This window comes from Gekko japonicus, unplaced genomic scaffold (genome assembly GCF_001447785.1).
Source record: "Gekko japonicus isolate JY-2015 unplaced genomic scaffold, Gekko_japonicus_V1.1 scaffold2917, whole genome shotgun sequence".
Taxonomy (NCBI): domain Eukaryota; kingdom Metazoa; phylum Chordata; class Lepidosauria; order Squamata; family Gekkonidae; genus Gekko; species Gekko japonicus.
In genome coordinates this window covers 22,268-35,950 of record NW_015161496.1, presented here as the reverse complement: position 1 = coordinate 35,950, position 13,683 = coordinate 22,268, and the positions used below count along the sequence as shown (strand labels likewise).

General features: G+C 41.4%; 1 protein-coding gene across 1 annotated transcript in view; it reads left to right on the top strand.

The window, feature by feature from the left end:
- The window catches only part of SUGCT (succinyl-CoA:glutarate-CoA transferase), a 59,292-nt gene that overhangs the window by 32,379 nt on the left and 13,230 nt on the right, over nt 1–13,683 (top strand). The window contains exon 7 of the mRNA XM_015429189.1: nt 13,174–13,265. Coding sequence (XP_015284675.1) covers nt 13,174–13,265 — 92 coding nt within the window. The remainder of the gene's footprint in view (nt 1–13,173; nt 13,266–13,683) is intronic.

Below are 13,683 nucleotides of genomic sequence, written 5' to 3'. Positions count from 1 at the left end.
CTTATCTAATAGATTCAATATACATCATCTTGGCATTTTCTTCTGCAATTGTTAAACAGAATTATTTATGTTTCGGAGGTCATGTCCTTTATTTTGAAGAGAGTATCTTAAGATACTTTTGGACAAAGCTGTTTTTTGAGTGCAGATAAGAGGCTTGCTGTCAGTTCTACCCAAAGGAAGCCTTCATCCTCTCCTGCTAAGGCTGCCCCTGGCATAGAGCTGAGTTGAAAACGTAAGAGCAGCAGGAGGAACTCTTTGTCTCTTTTGTGCATGGGTCGAGAGCATTTCATGCACATAAAGCACAGTGATGGCTTCAAACCTTCAAAAATGAATACAGCAGTAGGAGGGTTTGACCTACCCGAATATCTGTTATTTTAATATTATAATGGAAAAGGCTTTGTGTGGCTTTGGTTGTCCTAAAGTGTAAGTACAAGATGAGAACAGTACTGCTTTTTAGCAGATATCACCTGCTTCTGTATTTCACAGTTCTCTTAGTCATTGGCCATGTTAAACCTTTGCCAATCTCCTAATCGTGTTGAGGAGATTGTGAGCATGCTGTGACTCATACACTTCTTCCCCCTTCCTCTAGTCATTTTGTTCCAAAGTTTCCCCTCCCCTTCTATGGTTTGCTTAAGCAGGTATAGCATTAAGCAGATATACGACTTAACGTGGTAAATTGTAACCAGGGCTGCCCTTGTAACAGGCATGCAACCCCTGGTTTGAGGACAGTCCTGTGCTACATTCATACATCATTTTGTATTGCATATTGTGGCACTGTAGCAATCGTTTGCGACTGGATTGGCTTGCCCACCCAGGACAATTCAGTTGTGAATGAATGCTATAGTGTAATATGACGTACCTGTGCACTTCCCTTCATCAGAGGCAAGATTTTCCCTCCGTTTTTCTTTCACTTTGTGATTGAGCCACCCTTGTTATCTGTTTTCTTATTTTCTGAAGAACTCTGGCTGTCCCATCCTGTCACAGTATGATATTTTACTTCTGGCTTAGCCCAGAAATCTGAGGGAAGGGTTGAGAGTGCCTTTTAACTGAAACAACTGAAATGGCACTCAAGGCTTTTGGAAGTTCAATTTTTTTTTTTAATTCAACATAGAGGGGGAAAGGTCAGGTGAAATCAGGGGTAAAATTTCTGAGGTAACCTGAATAAATAACTCTGAGGTAAAATCAGTAGATGCACAGATTACAATTCATGTTTCAGGCTAATGAGAATTTCTTAAGCTATTCACAGTGACATAAAATCTGTCTTTTGTTCCAGTGTTTCTCAAACACTCCAGTACACTTTCTTTGAGTATTCACTAACTCCTTTGGTTTCTAGAAGGCCGGGACACTCTGTCCAGTACTTCTCTAAACACACCAGTACTCTTGAGTTTTAACTGACTCTTAAGATTTCACAAGGCAGTCTCTAACAACACCAGACCAGGGATCTCTCCACTCTTCAGCGCTATCTCCCAGTTTTGACTGGCTAGGAAAATTCTTCTCTCACTAGAAGATCTGTCCTCTTTACTTGGCCTGAATGGGTGTCTTTAGTTAACTACCCACTCTTCCTTGCCAATCTCCCCAGTACTCTGTCTCTGTTAAACTGCTTTCAGTCAGGGCTGAATTCAGACACTGTCAGTACACTCTTCTCAGCTAGGGCTGAAGTCTGACTGACTCTCTCCTCAACCTTCAGCTCTCAAGTCTTTCTCTGCTCAGCTGATGCTAACCACTCAGATTCCTTGGAGCAGCCTGTCACTCAATGCTCTCTGTTTCTTTGAAAAATTAACCCATCACAGTTCTTTGCCTGTTTGTACAGCACTTCTAAGCTTTTAAAAGTGCAGTCCGTCATAGTAACAATAGTGAAGTATCCAATGATTTATTGATACAGTCAGTCCTGGTTAGTATTGACTGGTTAGCAAGCTTTCCTTTGCGATTTTATTCACTGGACTAATGAGCACAGGATAGCTGCTTTTCTGAGATTCCTGTAAGATCTTTTGTAGGGTAATGTGTTACCCAAACTGGACCCAAAGAAGGGGAAATTAGCTTTTAAAAAAAGGGTTCCAGAAAGGTCTGTGTATACCATGGTGGATCTCAGTGGGGTCAATGTTCCCTCTAAGCTGTGGTGTCTTGTGAGCAAAAATCCTACTCTGTGAGCTTCTGGCATTAAAGTTGTGAGCGAGCGATTTGGCTGCTGCATAAATTAGTTTGCTCTGGAGCCATCCTTCCTGAGCTGAGACAAAAATGTGTGAGCTGGAGGCTAAAAACCTGAGAGCTAGCTCACACTAACTCAGCTTAGAGGGAACACTAGTGGGGATACCCCAAAATAAAATTATGAAGAGAGTGAGAGAGAGTGATCGTAAAAACAAACAAATGATTTTATTGTATACAAAATAAAATGAAGCAAAAATGTGAAGAAGCTACACTAAGCACCTGAGAACTAATTCCCTAAGCAGTCACACATGCACACACCAAAAAGAGGGCAAACTTAGAAAAGGTAAGAGGCAAGAAATTGTGAAGTTTTAGGAAAGGGACATATGACCTGAAATCCTGTGCTTGAGGTCTGGAGAGGTCCAAGGTGCAGAGTGAGGAGAAAAGGAGGGATCCTGCAACATAGTCATGGGAATCCACTTTACCAGGAACCTGACTGATCCAAGATGAAAAGTTTGAATCTCACTGGCTGGTTTAAAGTTAACTGCTGTCAAACTTTGCTGGGAAAAAGTGGGGGGAAATACCTTGATTAGGCTATTGTGAGCCTTATTCTCCAGAATTTTAGTTATTGGATTTTGGGGCTAACTCTTTGCTTGATAAAAAGACCAAGTTTCTTGTCTCTACATTGGTTGCTTTCGCTCTCTTGGTCATTGCCAGGAACTGGAAATCCCTCACGGGATCCTTGCTTAAAAAATGGTACCAGAAAATCTGGGAACAATTCCTGATGGGGTAGGATTATGCATAATCTGTTTTTTGGGGGATTTACATATGGTAGTCCCTCTGTGTAAATAGGACAAAATATGGAAACCAGCCTTAGAATTTATATGTGTTAAGAATGTATTTCCCCCAATGTAACACAGTTTAGATGGTTGGTCATTGTGATTTTTGGTTCTGTAACAGATTGTTAATTGTGGCTTTAGTATTGTAATTTTAATTTAAACTTAAAAGATTTAAATTAAAAAAAAATTAGGCTATTGTGAGCCAAACCTGCATGGGCACAAAGAGTCTGGGTGAGTCAACATGAATAACGTACTTTAAGTTGAAGTGATCCAGATCTGCATTGACACAAACATTCGGGTTAGTCAAGATAGCTCCTGAAACAGGATGGAGTGTAAACCTGAGTGCTCTTCTCAGAGGTCTAATACAGACAGAACATGTTGGCTGATATGCAAAAATACATACAATCATACATATATGGAATAAAGACCAGAAACCAATTGTTCCAAGGTTTACCCAATCTTCTGAGATTGTACAGCCAAATGTTCCCAATAAAATGTTCCCAACACCTTTTTGATCAACACTGCTTTTAACCTAAGGAATATTTTATTGGGAACATTTGGCTGTAAAATCTCAGAAGAATATACAGTTGACCAGAGAGAAGTACTACTGGACATGTGACTGCACTGGAGGCTTCATTTGTATTTTTGTATTTCTTTTCTTTGCCCAGTGGTTAAACTTTGGAACAATTGGTTTCTGGTCTTTATTCCATATATGTATGATTGTATGTATTTTTGCATATCAGCCAACATGTTCTGTCTGTATTAGACCTCTGAGGAAGGCCTGTAAAGGCCGAAACGCGTTAGGTCTATCTTATTAGCCCTTGTATGTTTTTATATTTGTATATGAGGTATGAGTGGGCCTTTGTTTGTTATTTTAATTTATGTTGAAAAAATACATGTATATTTTTGTATGTTTCATAATTAGATTTTTAGAGTTGGCCTTCTTCTATTCTTGTCTAACCTTTTTAGGTTCTGAATTCTAGGTTTAGGTTCAGGTTTCCCCCCCTTTTTTCTTCTTTGTCTTAGCTATAAAGCCCTTGATGGCCAGGGTCCAGCTTACCTAAGGAACCGCCTTTCCCCATATGTTCCCCCAAGAGCACTACAGTCAGGGACGCAACATCTTTTGGTTATTCCAGGCCCCAAGGACATCAAGTTGGCTGCAACCAAGGCCAGGGCCTTTTCGGTGGTGGCTCCTACCTGGTGGAATGAGCTCCCAGAGGAGATCTGGGCCCTGTGGAACGTTATGCAGTTCCGCAGGGCCTGTAAGACGGAGCGCTTCCGCCAGGCTTTTGCATAGGAGCCGCCACCGCTACTGTACCACCACCAAGTTGCCATCTTTGATGGTGGATTCTATCAGGATGTGAGCTGGCTCTGGAAAGACAATCAGACGACCTGAAGAACTGGTCATGAAAGGACGACAGTACTATCCGGAACTTTTGCTGATGGGTTATGCTGGTTTATGGAACCCCATCTTGGATTTATAAGAGCTTATTATTTAGAGCACTGGCACTTTGTTTGTGATTGACTGTTTTATTCTGTTTTTAGCTGTTGAATCATGGCATATACCTCTTTGTTAGCCGCCCTGAGCCCATTTGGGGAGAGCGGGATATAAACTTAATAAATAAATACATAAATTTATGAGACTCCCTAAGTTCCAGGTCTCCTGGCACTTAAGCTCTAAAAAAGGGTGCCTGTTAAAACAACTAAGTCCAAAATAAGAGGGGGATCCCACTGACCAAGGGGGTCTTGGTTGGAGGAGGGGGCAGGGTCCTTAAAAATGGATCTATTCAGGATATCATTTGATGACAGTGACCAGTACCAGTCAAATCCATTCTTGATCTATTTTTTATTTTTTATTTTTTTGGATTTATAACCCGCCCTCCCCAAAGTGGGCTCAGGGCGGCTAACAGATGAGGCACGTATGCCAATGTTAATACAATTCAAAACAGAATAAAACAATCATTTATCTATCCCCTCCCAGGTTCTGGAAAGTACTGTCAAGTCAGTGCCAATTTACGGCAATCCCATAAAGTTTTCAAGGCAATAGATGAATAGAGGTGGCCTGCCATTGCCTGTCTCTGCTTAGCAACCTTAGATTGAGAAGGACTGTTTGATTGGTGAAGGAATGACACGAGACAGCTCTCTCTTGAGGGTAGAGAAATCAGTCTGCCTTTCAAGGCAGCAAGCGTTTATTTTATCCACACTCTGCCCCCACCACCCACCGTGGGTTTAGGTTTGGACTTGCACGTACAGAAACAAGAGAAGTACAATAATTAACAAGCTACCCTTAGCTTTAAGATGTCCACAGGTACTAGGATGTGCAAAGGTCAGGGCTCTTACTGGATCAGAGTAACTGATCAATCCAGATGTTTACAGAGTCTGGAAATATAGGCTCAAATCAGGATCGGTGTGCCTAATCGCTGATCTTTGCCCACCTGTTATGCTGACCCTTGCCCACAGATTGGTTGATTGTTTCCATGTGTGTAGTGTAGACAGGAGATCCTATGATTGTCTGGTTGCCAGAAGTTCTTGCACTTTAGCGTAACCCAGGGTGCTCCACGAGAAGGCGAGCTAGAATTGCACCCCATGGTGCAAGACATGGCTGATGCAGGCCTATGATGACTAAGATCCCGACACCCAGCGATAAGATCTGCACAAATGCTGCAATCACAAAATGTTGTTCTAGGAAATGAATGGTTGCGAACATGGATTCAGTCAGTTCCACCTAGTATCCCTAACCTGATAAACACCAATGAGAGGCCCATAGGATTTGACTTGCCACATAAAGTATGGAAGACAGCTAATAGAATATGAACAGGCTTTGGCAGTTGTGCAGCCTTGTTGTTTAAATGGGGCCAAATACCAGAACCCAAATGTGATTGTGGTGCAGCCCACCAAACTATTTTCCATCTGTTATGGGAATGTGAGCATTGTGCTTTCCAGGGAGATGTGACAGTGTATTAACCAGGGCAGACCAAGCTTAGCTTCCAAGATCTGACGAGATCAGGCTAGCCTGTGCTATCCAGGTCAGTTCATCCCTTCTCTAGCCAGTGCAAGTCTACCACTCTATCAAACTCCAAATAAAACAAGCAAGTATGAGAGAGCCAGGAGCTGTGTTTGGTTGGAGGAACTCTGTCTATGATTGCATCCATACAGGGGTGAGAAAAGTCACCCACCAATTACAACTCAGCCATAGCTCAGTTGTTAAAGTGAAGAAAGCCCTGTTAAAGGGATAACAGAGGGTGGGTGGAGATGCTGGAGATTATTATTGCCATTTTGAAGGTGGTGGTAAGCACTCCCCCCGGATTGTCTGCAGGCAAAGCTATCAGACTAATGTTTCATGTCAGAAGCTCTCACTGAGGAAACATTGAGCAGTCCTCCAGAACCATTAGGAAGCCATCATCCTGACAAAGCATACATGCTTAGTTTATGTGTATGTGGAGGGTGATGTAAACTCCCTGTTGATGTAAAGTTTGTGTTTTGAGGAATTAAGGAACATTATACATAAATGGGATCATTGAACAGTGGAAAATATACTATTATAGGTTAGATCCAAATACTCTCATCAACTAAGCAAGAGCTTCTTTCCAGTTCCAGTGACACAAAGATGAGTCTTGTTTAGAGAGAAGAGGACTCGCACTTAGGGACATTATACATAATGTAGGAACATTATATGGGATCATTGAACAGTGGGAAAAGACACTATTATAGGTTAGATCCAAAATCTCTCTTCAACTAAGCAAGAGCTTCTTTCCACTTTCAGTGAGACAAAGATGAGTCTTGTTTAGAGCGAAGAGGACTTGCACTTAGGGAGGAAAGTGTCTTTGGGTCCAGCTTGCGGTAGTAGTGCAGTGTGTAGAAATTAAGGAGCGGAGCACAGGATGATGCAGAGAAGTGTTTGCATCTTGAAGAATCTGTAGAACATTGTATGTCCACTTCAGATTAATGTGCATTTTGTTTTCATTGGAGGCAAGTAAAGGATGGCATAGGAAGTAGAAGCCGAATGAACTCTGAATCATACCCTGCTGCTTTTGTTCCTTGTATTGATTTGCTCCTTCTCATTGTTAAATGAAACCTTACATCTGGTAATGTATGTTGGCAGAGAGAGATAAACAACGTTCCTGTTCTGCTAGGGAGCTAACTTGTTTGGCGTGCAGTGGTAGATTTTAATATAGGTGATGTTTCTCAGGGTTACTAGAAACCAAATGTGCTTCGCTATTACTGATGATAAGCAGCATCACTTTCTGATGGATGACTATCAGGAATGCCCTCCAAAGCTGCTGAGAGTTCTTAAAACTTTTGCTTTTCAGGAGTTCCACGGATAAAACTTTAACTTGCTGAATAAATGTTGAGGTCCATTTTTATAAAGAATCTAAGAGGGAAAAATAACAATTGGTCATGTTGTATGACCTTTTCAGAGGTTATATCTATACATACCAGGAGCCTCCTTGCTGTGTGAAGAATCTTCTAATAGGTGTGGTTGCCATGTCTGAACAGGGACAATGTGTATATTTTTTGCATGTGTGTAGAGCTTCAGGATGCGCAGACTGACCACTGTATTTTTAAGTGTTCTGTTTCACATGTAGTGAAGCTATATGCACCTGTGAAAATTAAAACGTGAATTGTCTCAGTTGGACTACATGGTGATTGTATGTAGCAGGAGAAAGGAAAAAGAAAGATAGTAGGGGGACTAAGAGCCAAAAAATGGAGAGCACATGGAGCAAATGTTTTGTATGAACAGCAAGATGGGTGAATGAAGGGAACAGGAATGGTCTTGGGCTATTTCCACAGGAATGTGTTCCTCCATCTTGGTTTTCTTACAACAATGCTGTTTGTGAGATCATCTGAGAGCCAGTTTGGTGTAGTGGTTAAGTGTGCAGACTCTAATCTGGGAGAACCGGGTTTGATTCCCTACTCCTCCACTTGCAGCTGCTTGATGACCTTGGGCAAGCCATAGTTCTGATAAGAGCTGTCCTTGAAAGGGCAGTTCTTGAAAGAGCTCTCTCAGCCCCACCTACCTCACAGGGTGTCTGTTGTGGGGAGGGGAAGGGAAAGGAGTTTGTAAGCCGCTGTGAGACTCTGAGTGAAGGGTGTGGTATAAATCCAATCTCTTCTTCTTCTTCTTCTGCATGACGTTGTCCTCTGTCCCACTTTTGTGTTTCCCCCTGCTTTGCTGCAGTCTTTCCCAAACCTGATCTGGCACAGTGTTTTTGGAAAGATTGCAGTCAGAGTGTCTTCTGATGCTCTGTTGTCAGGAAGGTGCACATTTTTGCAAGCCGGTCCCACATGAGTACTATTTTCCCTCCAGTCCCCCATTTCCCCCTGCCACCAGAGGACTTTGATTTTTTGAGGGGGGGAATTGCTAAATCACTATAGCACTATTATAATGATCTGTTATCACAATCTACAAGTTATAATGGTATAGCAGTCTTGCAATTCCCAATTTTTACAAAAGGCCCTGAGTGGTAGGAAAGGGTGGCGGGGTGGGAGAGGCTGAGGAGGGCAAAGCTGCTGTTTTCTCCATAGCCACTGCATATGCCTTTGCATTTCCAACAACGAGAGCAACGGATAAAAGGAAGTACTTCTTCACCCAAAGAGTGATTAACACATGGAATTCACTGCCACAGGAAGTGGTGGCGGCTACAAGCATGGACAGCTTCAAAAGGGAATTAGATAAGCATATGGAGCAGAGGTCCATCAGTGGCTATTAGCCACAAGGTATAGATAGGGGCTCTGGGACAAGTGATGCTCTGTCTTCTTGGTGCTTGGGGATGGGGTCAACAGTAGGAGGGCTTCTAATGTCCTGGCCCCACTGGTGGACCTCCTGATGGCACTTGGTATTTCTGGCCACTGTGTGATACAGAGCATTGGACTGGATGGGCCTTTGGCCTGATCCAACATTGGCGTCTCTTATGTTCTTATGTTCTTACACTGAGAATTGCCTCTGTATGGAAAGCAGCCCAGAGTTGCTGATAGAACGGAGTGGGAAACGCCTCTGTATTTTCCTATGGAGAGAGGGGTGGATTGAGACTCAAACTACATATTATGTTTTATTCCATGATAATTTTAAAGCATGTTTTGTTCTTTTTTTAAAAAATATTTTTCAAATGCCGCTCCTGGGGCTGGTTTTTTTCAAGGTGGGGGGGAAGGTTGGTAAGGAACTTTTCAACCTTACTTTTTCCGTTAAAAAAGACACCAGAGCTGCTTGTAGACCTGTAGGTGAAATAGGTTCCAGTTAAAAATAATATAAAAACAGATAACATGAAGCTCAAACACGTATGTATACAGTTAGTTGAATGAGAAACAGTTTAAATAATAAAGAATAGTATGGTAATAAAACTCACAAGACCATTGTGTTTTGTTTGTCATACCAACCAAACAGTATGTATGTTTGCTCACGCAATATATGAGTTTCTGAACAGGAAATTTCATTTAAGTTTGCTCAGTAGAACATATGTTCAAATGCTCATGCATAGAATTGTAGCTGTATTCTTCAAGTAAGTCATCTTACCTAATAACCTTACATTTCAACAGGAGAGCCAAAGAGAAATCTGTCTTTTTTATCTCAGATATAATTCTGTATTACATGTGATCTTTGTGGCCAGAGGTTTTGGATTCTGCTTAAAGGCTGAAAAGCAGTATGTTTTGTTTTGCACAACAGTCAAACATTCTTATTCAAGAAATATATGAATTTCAAAATGGGAAACTTGATTTATATTATTTTTATTTCATTTTGGCCACCCCTGCCTTGTGGCCCTTTTCTATATCAATGTCTACAAGTAGATTCCAAGGTTTTTTTTTTTTGGGGGGGGGGTATCTTTGTTTATGTTATTGTGTGTATGTGTGAGGGTATATAATTTAAAAATCAATAGGGCCCAGCTAGTCCATATTATCTTTTTTCACAGATTGAGAGCCAAATCACAGACAGTACTTTTCCTCAGGCCTGGCCCAGGGAGTACTGAGGTGAGAGAATGGACACTACCACTTTAGACTGCAGGGGTGGGATTACATCCCCCCCTCCCCCGCGCCTTTAGTAATTCTCTGTAAGAGAAAGGCTAGTAAAGCACTGTAAAGAGCTAGGCTGCAAACATCTTATGTGGCTCCTCCTTTTATTTAGTAGGGTGTTATTATATGGGGGACTGGGAGGATTGGAATGTGACTTCCCCGCCACTACCTGAAGTGGTTTATGGCATTCTGCTACCTCAGAATCCCATCTCCTCAATCTGCTGTGTCTGTAGGCCAGGCCTAAATCTAAGCAGTAAGGTTGTAGCTGAGCAGAGGCTTGAATTGGCTGCTTCCTTCTCATATCTCAGGGAAGGGAAGATTTTATTGTCCTGGAAACTACCAGTCACAAAATGGGGGCTTAGTGAGTGGAGTCTGTCTAAAATGGTGGTTTGTACAAAAATTACAGCATTTCAGAGCAGGTCTATACTGCTTAGGTAAGGAAAACTTTGGTTTGCTGTTTCCCCAAAGCAAACTGCCTGTACCCCACATTGTAACCTGCACATTGTAACCTGCCTCTGTAGCCCTGTTCACATGTTACACAGTGAATGCACATACATCCTGCCTGTACATGTGTACATTTATTTTACTTATTTTACAAAATGTATTTGGAAGAAAGAGGCAAAGCACAACCACTTTCCAAATGAAACCGGGGCCCAGTACCTGGATAAATGTGGGTTTTGTTCAGTTGTACATGCATTGAGAATCGAGTAATATGAGAATTACTCAATGCGTGTATAAAGAACAATTAAGTGTACGGTGTACACATATTGTACTGTGCATGGATTGTATGCATATTCATTGTTATGAACAGGGCTCTTATTTTCCCTGGAGGAGGCATATAGCAGCTTTGATTTGGGGGAGAGAGTAAATAGTGTGTTCAGTTCCATTCCAGAGCAAGTGAGTATATGTGCACATATAAAGGAGGTAAAGGAGGAGAGGTGCCATAGTTTTATTATTCATAACAAGGGTTTGTGCATGTGCCTGGTTTTCAAGAAAGAAAAAGAGGAGAGAAGCTACTTCAGTAGCTTTAAAGAGAAGGATAAGAAAGGAGAGCACCTTTTAATTGCTTGGAGTCTAAGCAGTCCTTATGAGTGACCATCTACCAACCTCATGTGTTTATTCAAGCACTGCACCAGCTCTGGTATCACAAGGCTGAGGCCTGGCTTTCAAAGCGTATCCATGATTTCCCCCTGGTTCAAATTAAACCCAGATTAATTTTTCCACAAGTCACTCACACACTTTATTCATTAGTTCATCTCTGTAGTTTAGATCATCATGCTTGTGTCTGTTCTGTGGTATTTAGGCCTGCCTTTCTAGAACATTCTACTCATTCTTTGTAGAGATCAAGATGTGACCAACATTTTTTAAAAGCAGTTTTTCATTTGAACGTATTTGGCAGCTCTGTAATTATAAGGATGCATTTGCTTAGAGTTTGGTTTTTCTCATTATGGACCCATTGCTTGTGTTTTTCCTTATTTTATTAATCTTTATTAAAGAAAGATGTAGTCTGTTCATAATGGATAAGGATGATATTTGGCAGAACAACAGGTTTTAAAGGTGTTTTGTATTAATTTGGAAGGATTATGTAGCTTTCTGGATTGAATCTGGATGATATACACATACCTGTTTTCAGAAATATCTGCACCAGATCCCCCCCCCCCCGAAAAATAACCCATATATGTCCATATTTTCTTGTGCAGCAGCATCTACTTGTGTAACAGTACTAGAATGTAAAATAGATTTGTGTTGCATGAACTGTAGAGGGAGCATATATTTACTATTCTCAGATCACCATCTTAAAATACATGGGGGCTTCAACTGAAAAGGAACTACGTCTCCATTTTGTTTCAACAAGCAAATAATGCATGTGTTTGCCTTTTCACAGTCAATCTGCACATTTGTCTTTTAATTTGATTGTCTCTAGCTAAGTGGGCTAAATGTGCTCAGAAAACAATTTGGTCCCATAGCACTGAGAGCAGTGCTCATTTTTATGGGGTTTGCACAGAATGACTTTCTGTTGGATTATTATATATATTATTCCATGTTTTTGACAGGAGTGCCACAAGTGGTATAAATGTTGGGTTATTCTAGCCAGGAGGAAGAGAGGTTGGCTACAGAATTAGACCTACATTCCTGTTTGCCTAGGCTGGGTATTTGCTTGCCTATGGTGGGCAAACCCCAACCTTTGGCCCCAATCCTCTGCCCTTGGGAAATTGAGGAGTGAGAGAGAAAAAATGGATGATGACACCCATAGTGACACTCTAAGAATTTCTATGTTATGTATCCCAGATCAATGCTCCCTCTAAGCTGTGGAGTCTTGTGAGCAAAAATTCTATTTTGTGAGCTACTGGCATTAAAGTTGTGAGCAAGCAATTTGTCTACTGCATAAATTAGTTTGCTCTGGAGCCATCCTTCCTGAGCTAAGACAAAAATGTGTGAGCCAGAGGCTAAAAAAATCTGAACTAGCTCACACTAACTCAGCTTAGAGGGAACACTGCCCCAGATAATTTGGGAAATTGCTGGAACATCATATAGAAGTGAAGTGACATCCTCCGCAGGCTCCACGCTTCCCAGACACTGCCCTTAAAATCTCCCAGCATTTACTTCCTTTCTCCATTTTGTTCAGAGAGCTAGAGGCAAAAGCATTCCAACATGTTGGGGTTGCAAGTGTATAGTAGCTAGAGTAGCACTGGACTTCAAATTATGAATATTGATGACCCTGCCAAGCACGCAGCATGAACACTTCCCATCTGAAATGCTGCTTTGGTCAGTAATGACCTTGTTCTTGCTTCTGGAAAGTTCTGGAACATCTTATAGTCATGCTTAGATAGAAGTAAATCTCTCTTTTCCTCACTGACTTGGATTTAATTTCAAATAAGTGTGCATTGGACTGGAGTCTTTGCTCAGTATCAGTGGCTTTGCTCAGTATCTTTGGATGTGTACAGAGTGGGTCCAAGCAAAATATGTCTCCTCTCTGAGTACCTATGTTTTAATTGTTGCAGCAACCAATTCATATGCATGTTCAGGAAATAAATGAATTTCACTGTAGGAAACTACTCAGATCTCTATTTTCCCCTGAGGTAATTTAAATCCATCCAACCTAGCTGACTTGAGGCACACTTACCAAAAAGACTGGTTATCACTGTTCTATATATTCTGCTTTAATAGTGTCCTTTCTTTGTTTTAGGGTATGGTCAATCTGGTCCAAAGTTTCAACGGGCAGGCTATGACTCTGTTGCAGCTGCCGTTTCTGGCCTCTTGCATATCACAGGGCCTGAGGTATAGTACTGCAAATTTTGAGGGGTACTTTGTTTCTCATTTAAAAACTTGTTGCAGTGCATGATGACATGGTGCGAGGCAGTGAACGATATGAATGAGGTTTTGGAGGTGGAAAAGGATGAGCTAAAATAACACCATTTGGCAAGGATAGTTTTGGTATGCTATCGTGACACAGTACAGTTCTGTGCAGGGTGACTTCAGTGAGCTTAGACTGGAGTAAATCCTCATAGAATTGCGCTATAAACATCTAAAACTTACTGCTTTCTGATGAGCTTCAGAAAAGAATAAAATGCCATTCATTAGCAAAAGAACCTTGATAGAAGTGCTAAGAACTGTAAAATGAGTGGACGAAGGGACTTAGAAAAATTCACCTGGGGGTGGTACTTGGGGATGGGAGGGAGCTTAGCAGGATGTGATG